General features: G+C 52.6%; 1 protein-coding gene across 2 annotated transcripts in view; it reads right to left on the bottom strand.

The window, feature by feature from the left end:
- The window catches only part of LOC143764185 (uncharacterized), a 62,880-nt gene that overhangs the window by 31,869 nt on the left and 16,233 nt on the right, over positions 1 to 14,778 (bottom strand). The window contains exons 2-5 of one of the 2 annotated variants that reach the window (XM_077249509.1): positions 14,525 to 14,700; positions 12,425 to 12,495; positions 4,269 to 4,412; positions 557 to 681 (exon numbers count right to left, since the gene is read on the bottom strand). In XM_077249509.1, the coding sequence (XP_077105624.1) occupies positions 557 to 681; positions 4,269 to 4,412; positions 12,425 to 12,495; positions 14,525 to 14,678 (494 nt within the window). In that variant the 5' untranslated portion in view covers positions 14,679 to 14,700. The remainder of the gene's footprint in view (positions 1 to 556; positions 682 to 4,268; positions 4,413 to 12,424; positions 12,496 to 14,524; positions 14,701 to 14,778) is intronic. The other variant, XM_077249510.1, reaches the window with a different exon arrangement.

The following is a 14,778-nucleotide window of genomic DNA, read 5'->3' as shown; positions in this document are numbered from 1 at the left end:
ATATTAAGAGTGCCAGTAAGGCGCCCACAATATTAATAGTGCCAGTAGGGCGCCCCCAATGTTATTAGTGCCAGTAGAGCGCCCACAATATTAATAGTGCCAGTAGAGCGCCCCTAATATTAATAGTGCCAGTAGAGCGCCCCCAATATTAATAGTGCCAGTAGAGCGCCCCCAATATTAATAGTGCCAGTAGAGCGCCCCCAATATTAATAGTGCCAGTAGAGCGCCCCCAATATTAATAGTGCCAGTAGAGCGCCCACAATATTAATAGTGCCAGTAGAGCGCCCCCAATATTAATAGTGCCAGTAGAGCGCCCCCAATATTAATAGTGCCAGTAGAGCGCCCCCAATATTAATAGTGCCAGTAGAGCGCCCACAATATTAATAGTGCCAGTAGAGCGCCCCTAATATTAATAGTGCCAGTAGAGCGCCCCCAATATTAATAGTGCCAGTAGAGTGCCCACAATATTAAGAGTGCCAGCAGAGTGCCTCCATCATGGTTGCAGGCAGTGTCTATGGCAGTAATACGAGGACATGGTGGCAGTACGATTCCTCACTTTTTTCCAGGCTCTTCCTTCAGTTTCCGCACTCCGTCTCTGACCTGATGGCCTCGGTAAGCAGCTTGTATGATGGTGGCGGACTGATCCCGGAGCAGATTCTTGGCGTCTCTCTCATCGTCCTGCTGAAAAGTCATCACCATATGATTAATTAACTAATTAGTGCAAAAGATCATAACATCACGTGAGCGACAGTAAATGAGAGGTACAACTATGGCTACATATGAGGGGTCTGCTGCGTGTGTGCACTGTCCACTCCGAGCACCTGAACCCCACCGACATACAGCGGGAAGGCGGTACACCTGTGGGAAGCGTTCTACTACACCTAATGTTCTAGAGACCAGCCGCGGCCCCACATTACATAAAAGTCTTCAGAAATTCTTCATCAGGTTCGGCCGACTGTTTAATGTGCCCAACATAAGCCAGATAAGATAAGGACAGAGGAGCCCGGAGAAGGAGGGCAGAGGAGCCCAGAGGGGCCTGGAGAAGGAGGACAGAGGAGCCCGGAGAAGGAGGACAGAGGAGCCCGGAGAAGGAGGACAGAGGAGCCCGGAGCAGCTTGGAGAAGGAGGGCAGAAGAGCCCGGAGAAGGAGGACAGAGGGGCCCAGAGAAGGATTACAGCGGAGACCAAAGAAGGAGGACACAGGAGCCCGGAGAAGGAGGACAGAGGTGCCTAGAGAAGGAGGGCAGAGGAGCCCAGAAAAGGAGGGCACAGGAACCCGGAGAAGGAGGACAGAGGGGCCCGGAGAAGGAGGACAGAGGGGCCCGGAGAAGGAGGACAGAGGGGCCCGGAGAAGGAGGACAGAGGGGCCCGGAGAAGGAGGACAGAGGAGCCAGGAGAATGAGGACAGAGGGGCCTGGAGAAGGAGAACAGAGGGGCCTGGAGAAGGAGGGCAGAGGAGCCCGGAGAAGGAGAAACAGGAGCCCAGAGGGGCCCGGAGAAGGAGGGCAGAGGAGCCCAGAAAAGGAGGGTACAGGAGCCCGGAGGACAGAGGGGCCCGGAGAAGGACAGAGGTGCCTAGAGAAGGAGGGCAGAGGAGCCTAGAAAAGGAGGACACAGGAGCCCGGAGAAAGAGGACAGGGGAGACCGGAGAAGGAGGACAGAGGAGCCCAGAGAAGGAACACAGAGGAGCCCGGAGAAGGAGGATAGAGGGCCCCGGAGAAGGAGGACAGAGGGGCCCAGAGAAGGAGGACAGAGGGGTCCGGAGAAGGAGAACAGTGGAGCCTGCAGGCAGAGATGTGGGGACAGAAGCGTTGGCAGGCAGAGATGGGGGACAGAGGAGCCCACAGACAGAGATGGGGGGGACTGAGGAGCCCACAGAGATGGGGGGACAGAGGAGCTCACAGGCACAGATGGGGGGACAGAGGAGTCCACAGACAGAGATGGGGGACAGAGGAGCCAACAGACAGAGATGGGGGACAGAGGAGCCCACAGACAGAAATGGGGGGCAGAGGAGCCCACAGACAGAGATGGGGGGACAGAGGAGCTCACAGGCACAGATGGGAGGACAGAGGAGCCCACAGACAGAGATGGGGGGACAGAGGAGCCCACAGACAGAGATGGGTGGACAGAGGAGCCCGCAGGCACAGATGGGGGGACAGAGGAGCCCACAGACAGAGATGGGCGGACAGAGGAGCCCACAGGCACAGATGGGCGGACAGAACAGCCCACAGACAGAGATGGGGGCAGAGGAGCGTATGAGGAGGCAGGATAGAGGAGTCTGGCAGACTCTTCCTCCCCATTAAGGCTTAGCCAAGCTAAAAGGTCATGAAGTGATGTCTGTGGGGAAATCAGGAGACATATTGGTCACATGGTGGACGACTCTAAGGTAGGGGCACCTTAACTGAGCAGCTTCCTTATATGCAGGAGACCCCGGATCAGCATGATTTGCAATGTGAGATGATCTCGTTACTCTACATCCTGAATGGCCGCTAATTAAATGCTGAGGACAACATAATTACAAGCGGTGAGATGGGGACGTCCTGTCTGTTGTGTCCTAGATTAATAGGGAAGCAGGACAGAAATTCTGGGAGATGACGCTGTGGCCTGTGCTCTGCGCCTATTAAAGAGGCAGGCGTGAACAATAACATGGGTGGGGTCTGGATATTTCTGGGTGGAGCTGCTGCAGCATGGGCGGAGTTACAGGATTCCTCAGTCACTTAGGGGAGTGGCTTGGCATTCCTCTGCCTCCCATGCGGACCGTTGTTTGGGGCGCTGGGCTGGATTTGCCCCCTGTGTGCTCACAGTCATCACTGTACGTATACACGGGAGCTCTTACTGCGGCCGCAGATGCGTGTGATGGAGGAGCAGGAGATCAGCGGCCGTCACATACATCTGGCACCGCCTATTCAGAGCAGGGACACAGTGGAAATCCGCAGACTCTCCGTGTCTCCATCCTCGGGTTACTTTAAATAGAACCTTTTTTTCAGGACAAAACCCCAAACCCATCTTTGTTATTGCTGTAATTTGTGCACATGACGATCCGGTATCTGCAGCCATGTAATGTGGCCAGCGCCGTGCACATTTCATGAGCAGATAGAAAGTGCATTTCATTAAACTGCACTGACCTTAGAGAAGGGTCAGCACGGGCCGACGTGTAAAATCCATTATGGAGAATACAAGTTTGTTCCCGTCCGGTGAAGTGGTGCCGGGCCCCGGGGGCTCTGCATCTGGACCGCTCACGCACGGACCGGCCCTTCAGCTGAGCAGGAAGGGTTGTCCTCAGTTTATCTCTCTCTTTCCCCAGTATAACTCCACTTCTCTGATGTGCCTTTGAGCTCACAGCTCGACCCACAGCGCGGCACTCCTCCCCACAGCGCGGCACTCCTCCCCACAGCGCGGCCCTCCTCCCCACAGCGCGGCACTCCTCCCCACAGCTCGACCCACAGAGCGGCCCTCCTCCCCACCGCGCGGCCCTCCTCACCAACGCGCGGCCCTCCTCACCAACGCGCGGCCCTCCTCACCAACGCGCGGCCCTCCTCACCAACGCGCGGCCCTCCTCACCAACGCGCGGCCCTCCTCACCAACGCGCGGCCCTCCTCCCCACAGCGCGGCCCTCCTCCCCACAGCGCGGCCCTCCTTCCCACAGCGCGGCCCTCCTCCCCACAGAGCGGCCCTCCTCCCCACAGAGCGGCCCTCCTCCACACAGAGCGGCCCTCCTCCACACAGAGCGGCCCTCCTCCACACAGAGCGGCCCTCCTCCACACAGAGCGGCCCTCCTCCACACAGAGCGGCCCTCCTCCACACAGAGCGGCCCTCCTCCACACAGAGCGGCCCTCCTCCACACAGAGCGGCCCTCCTCCACACAGAGCGGCCCTCCTCCACACAGAGCGGCCCTCCTCCACACAGAGCGGCCCTCCTCCACACAGCGCGGCCCTCCTCCACACAGAGCGGCCCTCCTCCACACAGCGCGGCCCTCCTCCACACAGCGCGGCCCTCCTCCACACAGCGCGGCCCTCCTCCCCACAGAGCGGCCATCCCTACAGCGCAGCCCTCCCTATTGCGCAGCCCTAACAACTCCGCGGCCTTATCTTTTCTCTCTACCTCTATTATTTCTAGGCTTCCACTGCCATCATTCCTGTAATGAGAGGAGCCATCAGTAAAGAAAACTCCTAAATCTGCTCAGAGACGACAGTGTGGACAATGACCACCAATCTGAGATGTAGCCGGCACCTGTAGACATTGGTGCCGTATGTCTCAGCTCTTCCTACCTTGTGCTCCACCGCCGCTGTCTGGGAGGATGATGGGTGAAGTTGTAACTCTGCAGCATCTTCTGAGCTCTCCAGGACAGGGAAACTTTTCCTTCTGTCACTTAAATCTTCAGTCTGGGCAGACGGGGTGCTGTCCTCAACAAGCTATGAATTAAGATAGCAAGACATCATTACCATAAAGTCACAAAATGTGCATCCAGAGCCACCAGACATGTAGGAGAGGTTGAGACTCGACAACAAAGGAGGACACTGTATAACATTGACCTGTACTAGAGGAGGACACTGCAGAGCATTGCTCTGTACTAGAAGAGGACACTGCATAACATTGACCTGTACTAGAGGATGACACCGCAGAACATTGCCTGTACTAGAAGAGGACACTGCAGAACATTACGCTGTACTAAAAAGAGGATACTACAGAACATTGCTCTGTACTAGAGGAGGACACTGCAGAACATTGACCATTGAACATTGAAGAGGCTGAGCCCGACCATCACTGATCAAGACACAGAAGTACAAGGAGTTCAATGCTCAGAGACACAGCTGAGGTGAGGAGGCTGAGCCCGGCCACCACTGAGACACAGAAGTACAAGGTGTTGAGTGCTCAAAGACATGGCCGAGATGAGGAGGCTGTGCCCGACCACCGCTGAGCAAGACACAGAAGGTGCTGAGTGCTCAGAGACACGGCTGAGGTGAGGAGGCTGAGCCCGACCACCCACCACTGAGTAAAACTCTTACTGTCTCTCTTATTCAATCTCATCTGGACTACTGAAACTTTCTACTGGCCAGTCTCCCTCTTACTAAACTCTCTCTTCTCCAATCCCCGACCTGAATGCAGCAGCCAGGGTCATATTTCTGTCCAGCTGCTTCACCGAAGCCTCCACCCTGTGCCAGTCATTACACTGGTTACCCATTTGCTACAAAATACAATATAAACTCATCCCTCACCCACAAAGCCCTCCACAGTTCTTCACCACCCTATAACTTCTCCCTCATCTCTGTCTATCGCCCTAGATATTCCCTCCATCCTGCATATGATCTAAGGGTACCGTCACACATTGAAATTTTCATCGCTGCGACGGCACGATTCGTGACGTCGCAGCGTCGTATAATCATCGCTCCAGCGTCGGAGACTGCGGTCACACGGTGCAATCACGGCGCTGGAGCGATGCCGAAGTCCCCGGGTAACCAGGATAAACATCGGGTAACTAAGCGCAGGGCCGCGCTTAGTAACCCGATGTTTACCCTGGTTACCAGCGTAAACGTAAAAAAACAAACAGTACATACTCACCCGTCGGTGTCCTTCAGGTCCCTTGCCGTCTGCTTCCTGCTCTGAGTGCAGCCGTACAGTGAGAGCAGATCGCAGCACCGCTGCACTCTGCTCTCACTTTCCGGCCGGCACTCAGAGCAGGAAGCAGACGGCAAGGGACCTGAAGGACATCGACGGGTGAGTATGTACGGTTTGTTTTTTTACGTTTACGCTTGTAACCAGGGTAAACATCGGGTTACTAAGCGCGGCCCTGCGCTTAGTTACCCGATGTTTACCCTGGTTACAAGCGAAGACATCGCTGGATCGCTGTCACACACAACGATCCAGCGATGTCAGTGGGTGATCAAGCGACGAAAGAAAGTTCCAAACGATCTGCTACGACGTACGATTCTCAGCAGGGTGTCTGATCGCAGTAGCGTGTCAGACACAGCGATATCGTAACGATATCGCTAGAACGTCACGAATCGTAACGTCGTAGCGATGGAAATTTCAATGTGTGATGGTACCCTTAGACTAACATCCTCCATAATCCAAACCTCGCACCAAAGTCTCCAAGATTTCTCTCGTGTTGCGCCAGTTCTCTGGAATGCACTACCCCAGACGATCCGACTAATATATAGCCCCCATGTCTTTAAGCGTGCGTGCTTTAAACACACATCTGCTAGACAAGCCTATAACCTCAACTCACTAACCTAACTCTCCTCCAATCCCTCCTAAATGTTAATCATAATCTGTTCCTATTCATCTGTCTCCTCATTATCCATGCACCCAATAGAACACGGTAACTGCACTCAGACAGATCCTGGCTAGTGACTGGATCATACATGTACATATACAGATCCTGACTGATGACCGGATGATACATGTACAGATACAGATCCTGACTGATGACCAGATCATACTTGTACAGATAAAGATCCTGACTGATGACCGGATCATACATGTACATATACAGATCCTGACTGATGACCGGATCATACATGCACATATACAGATCCTGGCTGATGACTGGATCATACATGTACAGATACAGATCCTGATTAGTGACCGGATCATACATATACAGATCCTGACTGATGACAGGATCATACATGTACAGATACAGATCCTGACTGGTGACCATATCATATATAGATTAGAGTTGCAGTTGCACTCTCATATATAGAAGAAAAGCAGTGCTTAAGAGGAAAAAAAACGTCCAGTATATAGAAAAAGGTAACCTCAAGCACTCATCTGTGAACAAAATGTATCTTTATTAATGGTATCCACAGCCGATATAATAACAGAAAAACTTTTTCCAACGTTTCGGCCTACATCTGGCCTGTTTCAAGGGTAGTTTTCTGTTGGCAGGGAAATCGGCAAGTGTACTGTGCACCAGGTCCGGTGGTGACCATATCATACATATACAGATCCTGACTGATGATCGGATCATACATGTACAGACACAGATCCTGACTGATGACTGGATCATACATGTACAGACACAGATCCTGACTGATGACCGGATCATACATGCACAGAAAGAGATCCTGGCTGATGACTGGATCATACATGCACATATACAGATCCTGGCCGATGACCAGATCATACATGCACATATACAGATCCTGGCTGGTGACCGGATCATACATGTACAGATACAGATCCTGGCTGATGACCAGATCATACATGCACATATACAGATCCTAGCTGATGACCGGATCATACATGTACATATACAGATCCTGACTGATGACCGGATCATACATGTACATATACAGATCCTGACTGATGACCGAATCATACATGCACATATACAGATACTGACTGATGACCAGTTCATACATGTACAGTTACAGATTCTGACTGATGACCAGATCATACATGCACATATACAGATCCTGGCCGATGACCAGATCATACATGCACATATACAGATCCTGGCTGGTGACCGGATCATACATGTACAGATACAGATCCTGGCTGATGACCAGATCATACATGCACATATACAGATCCTAGCTGATGACCGGATCATACATGTACATATACAGATCCTGACTGATGACCGGATCATACATGTACATATACAGATCCTGACTGATGACCGAATCATACATGCACATATACAGATACTGACTGATGACCAGTTCATACATGTACAGTTACAGATCCTGACTGATGACCGGATCATACATGTACAGATACAGATCCTGACTGATGACCGGATCATACATGTACAGATACAGATCCTGACTGATGACTGGATCATACATGTACAGATACAGATCCTAACTGGTGACCGGATCATACATGTACAGATACAGATCCTGACTGGTGACCGGATCATACATGTACATATACAGATCCTGACTGATGACCGGATCATACATGTACAGATACAGATCCTGACTGATGACCAGTTCATACATGTACAGTTACAGATCCTGACTGATGACCGGATCATACATGTACAGATACAGATCCTGACTGATGACCGGATCATACATGTACAGATACAGATCCTGACTGATGACTGGATCATACATGTACAGATACAGATCCTAACTGGTGACCGGATCATACATGTACAGATACAGATCCTGACTGGTGACCGGATCATACATGTACATATACAGATCCTGACTGATGACCGGATCATACATGTACAGATACAGATCCTGACTGATGACCAGTTCATACATGTACAGTTACAGATTCTGACTGATTACCGGATCATACATGTACAGTACATATACAGATCCTGACTGATGACCGGATCATACATGTACAGATACAGATCCTAACTGGTGACCGGATCATACATGTACAGATACAGATCCTGACTGGTGACCGGATCATACATGTACAGATACAGATCCTGACTGGTGACCGGATCATACATGTACAGATACAGATCCTGACTGATGACCGGATCGTACATGTACAGATACAGATCCTGGCTGATGACCGGATCATACATGCACATATACAGATCCTGACTGATGACCGGATCATACATGTACATATACAGATCCTGACTGATGACCGGATCATACATGTTCGGACACAGATCCTGACAGGTGACTGGATCATACATGTACAGATACAGATCCTGGCTGATGACCGTATCCTGCAGTTTAATATGAAAACGCTTATGTATTATAATGATGGCCGGACTGTACATACAGTCACGTTCTACCTATTGTGTCCCCCTATTTCCTTATAGATTGCAGCTTGCGAGCAGCTGGACCCTCACTCCTTCTGTAACTGGTGAAATGTGTTACATTGTATTGTATTATTGTCTGTACATTTCCCTAATTGTAAAGTGTAGCAGCATATGTTGGCGCTATACAAATAAAAATTATTATAATTACGATTATTACTTTAAAGTGCCCTGTGATCAGGATTGTGGACAGTAACTACAGACAGTGTCAGGTTGGCGCCGTTATACTGATTACAATGATACCTGGTGATGAAATCCGTCTTGTGGTTGTTCTTTAATCTTTATTTTCAGTTTTGAGTTATTGATATGCTCGTGCTCCGGGGCGGCCTGTGTACAGACCGGATCTGATGTATCTCTGTCATAGCACATACATGCCACAGCCGTACACAGGCCGGTCCTCCTGTGTCATGTCACCCGATGGTTGTGTAAGTCCCTCACTCATCGGTGCCGGACACTGGACCTTCCTCCGCTAACAGCCGTTCTCCAGTGAGAAGGTCCCACTTGCTTGTGGATTGCTGGCCCGGCACACACAGAGTTAATACACTATTTTCTAATTTTAGTGATTTCTTTGGATGATTTTCCTTTTCGCTTTTCTTGTCATTTTTCAGCAGGAGCGTTGGATGCAGACTGTCTCCCTGCTGTGCGGGAGCGGGGAGGGGGGAGCGAGTTCTCAGACATATGTCACATTTCTGCAAGGAATCAGTGGATTCTGCATCCTACAGATCTCAGGATCACGACATGTGGCTCTCGTCATCTAACCAAATGCCGACCCATCTGCGTATCTGCCCCATCCCTACACTCTGTCCAGCAGAGGGCGGTACTCCCTTTACAGCCAAACGCTCTAATAGGGAAACAGTCAACAAGCAGGCCCACTACTGCTGGTGACCAGCTCTCAGTCTAAATACCCCAGACAGGCTCAATAATCCAGAAATACATAGTCATGAGGACCTGGAAATACACACTACTCGCATTCAGTGTTCCCTTTGAGACTCTGCAGCCAGAGAGGGGGAACTGGGGACCTGGAAGACGCTCCCTCTAAACCGGAGACCCAACACCAAGAACTAAGACCCTAAGGTGTCACGGATCCCACCGTGTTGCCACCAATATGTCACGGATCCCACCATTATGTCACGGCTCACGGGGAAGATACCTTTATCATCCCCACCACTCACACCAATTTGTCATGAACAGGGGTTGTTTGGTTGCCCCTGGTTCATTCTGAAGGGGATTTATCTATATCCCACTTCCCAGTTCCGGTTTGGAACTTGCAGCTCTCTGGCGCCTTCTTGCCCTCAGGTCAGTCAGGGTACTGCACCTAGGGTAATTAGTTGCCAAAAAGGCTGCCTGCTATGTACTGGCTATTGGGCACGCTGCAGCGAGGGCGATATAACTACTCCAACTAAGGCGGGAACAATAATTATCAATGCCGCCGTGGCTACAAAGCCTCCCAAACGCACAGAACAGAGTATGCTGCCACCAGCTCTGATTTCCTAAGGATTAACGGGTCCGGAGCCAACCCAAATCAGTAGCGTAATTCACCTCAGAGGATGCGACAGTTCATTTAGAGCATGGAGACACAAGCTAGTAAATTATATATTTTACTCCAAAAAAAAGGTAGGCAGTGTTTACAAAGTATACAAAGATATTATAAAGAAGACAAAATCATGTGTACATTACAATTACAAATAAAAGAAGGATTAAAATTGAAAAACACTTACATAGCGTTCAGATCATTTCATATCATCATGGCTGGCCTGTGGGCTTTGTAGGATGCACACATCTAGATGCATGTCACATCTATATAGCAGCAGGACCCCGGACAGAAAGACCTCAGAAGACTGCAGAATGCTGTCTCACTAAGTCATTCTTAGCCCAAAACCCAGGCACTCCCCTTGTGGTGACATCACTTAGAGGCTGACACCTCCCATTTACTTAGAATATGAAAACTATTTTTTCTACCTAGCTCGCTGTATGAATCTTGTATACGAAATACACCAGGTTCCCGAGATGCACTACGTCGGGGTGATTCTTTTAAGTGTAAGCGCGGTGTACTTAGATGAACCGCTTAAGGAGAAATCCATGCTTTGCACTTGTGTGTTTAGCTGCTAGCGCTTTCAGTGAGTGATAGATCTATCGATGGCAGGCAGAGTGAGAAGAGGGGGAGTCAGCCCACAGCGTGTCTGTAAAGCCAGGTAACCTTCTGAAACTAAACTCACAATATGCATTTTTACATTATCACGACATAAGGCAACAAGGAATTTGCCTAGATGGGTCGCTTCACACAGCCTATTCCACCCTCACACAGCCTGTTCCTTCCCCCCTCACACAGCCTCTTTCTTCCCCCCTCACACAGCCTACTCCCTCCCCCCCACACAGCCTACTCCCTCCCCCTCACACAGCCTGCTCCTCCCCCTCACACAGCCTGCTCCCTCCCCCTCACGCAGCCTCCTCCCCCCCACGCAGCCTGCTCCTTCCCCCCTCATGCAGCCTACTCCCTTCCCCCACGCAACCTGCTCCTCCCCCTCACACAGCCTGCTCCTCCCCCCTCAGACAGCCTGCTCCTCCCCCTCAGATAGCCTGCTCACTCCCCCCTGACACAGCCTGCTCACTCCCCCCTGACACAGCCTGCTCACTCCCCCCTCACACAGCCTGCTCCTTTTCCCCTCACGCAGCCTGCTCCTCCCCCTCACGCAGCCTGCTCCTTCCCCCTCACGCAGCCTGCTCCTCCCCCTCACAGCCTGCTCCTCCCCCTCACACAGCCTGCTCCTTCCCCCCTCACACAGCCTGCTCCTTCCCCCTCACACAGCCTGCTCCTTCCCCCCTCACACAACCTTCTCCTTCCCCCCTCACACAGCCTGCTCCTTCCCCCCTCACACAGCCTGCTCCTTCCCCCCTCACACAGCCTGCTCCTCCCCCTCACACAGCCTGCTCCTCCCCCTCACACAGCCTCCTCCTCCCCCCTCACACAGCCTGCTCCTCCCCCTTACACAGCCTTCTCCTCCCCCTCACAGCCTGCTCTTCCCCCTCACACAGCCTGCTTCTCCCCCTCACAGCCTACTCCTCTTCCTCACACAGCCTGCTCCTCCCCCTCACAGGCCTGCTCCTCCCCCTCACAGGCCTGCTCCTCCCCCTCACAGGCCTGCTCCTCTTCCTCACACAGCCTGCTCCTCCCCCTCACACAGCATGCTCCTCCCCCTCACAGAGCATGCTCCTCCCCCTCACAGCCTGCTCTTCCCCCTCACACAGCCTGCTTCTCCCCCTCACAGCCTACTCCTCTTCCTCACACAGCCTGCTCCTCCCCCTCACAGCCTGCTCCTCCCCCTCACAGCCTGCTCCTCCCCCTCACAGCCTGCTCCTCCCCCTCATACAGCCTGCTCCTCCCCCTCACACAGCCTGCTCCCTCATTTCTCATGCTGCCCGCTTCTCTGCCTTCCTTCTCGACTAACCACACACTCCGGTCCCGAGTGCCGGCGGCAGTGCCGGGTATTGAGGTGCGAGACTCGTGCGAGTTTCTCACAAGTGTGGCCCCAGCCTAAGAAGGTTTCCCTGACTATGGACATTTCCAGCGGCCGTGCCACATGGAGGGCGGTGCGTGCATTGTGTGTCCCTGTAATTATCCACCTGGCTCCAGATTTTGGTCATTCATAACCACACGTGACCCAGCACCCGGGAGCCACTTACCTGGAAGGAGTGGTTGTTGTAGAACCTGTCCTCCAGGGCGGCGCCCCATTCTGCCGGGTCAAAGCCAGACTCTGCAAAAAGAAAATGGAGACGTAGGGGTTAATGAGGCCCCGCGGCACAGCCTTAAACCGCCAAGTGTGAAGCTCCGCTATCAGCCCTAATTAATGACTCATTTCTATCTCTGACACGGAGGCCGCTGCTGTGACAAAGCTTCTTTCTTCCATTAGTGAAAATTATGACAATTGTGCTACAATGAGTCTGTCACCTGCGGCAAGTGTAGGCGGCCATCTTGTTTGCCAACCCATAAATCATGAAGGTGGCGGCAGTCTGACTACCGGAGATCTGTGACAGCTCAGGAATAAGAAGCTTCCTGCCGCATCCCACAAAGCAACATGAAGTATATTAAAGGGGCGCAAGGACAGCGACACCTGGGCAGGGTCTTATATTCGGAACTTGTTAAAAAAAAAAAAATGATATAAAAAGTTAAAATTCTCAGAAAATATATATTCTGCAGCTTGGATGTGAGGCGTGCGGAGACACCAAAAGTTCATTGTCACCTAGATTGTAAAACCGGGAAAGACTGAAGAGCCCAGGACAACGGCTGGACGCTATTATTTGCCCCTTTAGGGGACACTGAGACGCCATGATTGGCATAGCCCTGGAAGAAGAACTTTTCAGAGAGACTGACAGTGACATTTAAGGGGTTAAATAGCAGCGTTCTCCCGTCGCTCTGGACACTGCCGTTAGAGGTGGATGCTGCCTCCATAGCACAGCCGGCGTCTCTATACTACAGCCGGCACCTCCATAACACTGCCGACATGTCTTCATAGCACAGCCGGCACCTCCATAGCACAGCCGGTGTGTCTCCATAGCACAGCCGACGTCTCCATAGCACAGCCGACGTCTCCATAGCACAGCCGACGTCTCCATAGCACAGCCGTCACCTCCATAGCACAGCCGTCACCTCCATAGCACAGCCGACACCTCCATAGCACAGCCGACACCTCCATAGCACAGCCGGCACCTCCATAGCACAGCCGGCACCTCCATAGCACAGCCGGCACCTCCATAGCACAGCCGGCACCTCCATAGCACAGCCGGTGTGTCTCCATAGCACAGCCGACGTCTCCATAGCACAGCCGACGTCTCCATAGCTCAGCCGTCACCTCCATAGCACAGCCGTCACCTCCATAGCACAGCCGTCACCTCCATAGCACAGCCGTCACCTCCATAGCACAGCCGACGTCTCCATAGCACAGCCGACACCTCCATAGCACAGCCGACACCTCCATAGCACAGCCGACACCTCCATAGCACAGCCGGCGTCTCTATAGCACAGCAGGCGTCTCTATAGCACAGCAGGCGTCTCTATAGCACAGCAGGCGTCTCTATAGCACAGCAGGCGTCTCTATAGCACAGCCAGCGTCTCTATAACACAGCCGGCGTCTCCATGGCACAGCCGGCGTCTCCATGGCACAGCCGGCGTCTCCATGGCACAGCCGGCGTCTCCATGGCACAGCCGGCGTCTCCATGGCACAGCCGGCGTCTCCATGGCACAGCCACGTCTCCATAGCACAGCCGGCGTCTCTATAGCACAGCCACGTCTCCATAGCACAGCCGGCGTCTTCCCATAGCACAGCCGGTGTCTCCATAGCACAGCCGGCGTCTCTATAGCACAGCCACGTCTCCATAGCACAGCCGGCGTCTCTATAGCACAGCCACGTCTTCATAGCACAGCCGGCGCCTCTCCATAGCACAGCCGGCGCCTCCATAGCACAGCCGGCGTCTCCATAGCACAGCCGGCGTCTCCATAGCACAGCCGGCGTCTCCATAGCACAGCCGGCGTCTCCACAGCACAGCCGGCGTCTCCACAGCACAGCCGGCGTCCGCAGTATGAGGAGAGGGATCTGCTCCACAGCCATGAAATACACCGGTGTCTGATACAGGAACTATCAGTCCGTCCTATTTAGGGAAGGGGTTAATGGCTGTATTTTGTGCTCATACCCCGGACTGGTGGCCCCTCTTGGGGTGATAACCGGCTGCAGGTAGTGAGTTTGCAGCTGCTGCTTTGCGGCAGGGTCAGTAATCAGCAGAACTCACCTTCCCTCTTTTTAAGAAGTTCTGCAAAATATCTGGCGGCAAAGTTTGGTATCTCTTTTGGCTGCTCCCTCAGCACCTCCCTGGTCAGCCCCTCCAGGAGGTTGGCGAAGCCTCGGGGGACACGATAATGGGTGTTGGAGAAAGGGATCGACATCGCTCCAGTGTTCTGCACGAATCTGCAACAATAACATGGAAGGAAAGCGGAAATCCACAGCAAATAAACCGAGAGACAAGATGTGACACAGTAACACTGG

Source organism: Ranitomeya variabilis, chromosome 4 (genome assembly GCF_051348905.1).
Source record: "Ranitomeya variabilis isolate aRanVar5 chromosome 4, aRanVar5.hap1, whole genome shotgun sequence".
Taxonomy (NCBI): Eukaryota; Metazoa; Chordata; class Amphibia; order Anura; family Dendrobatidae; genus Ranitomeya; species Ranitomeya variabilis.
Note: the sequence above shows the minus strand (reverse complement) of the source record. Positions and strands in the feature narration are given on the sequence as shown.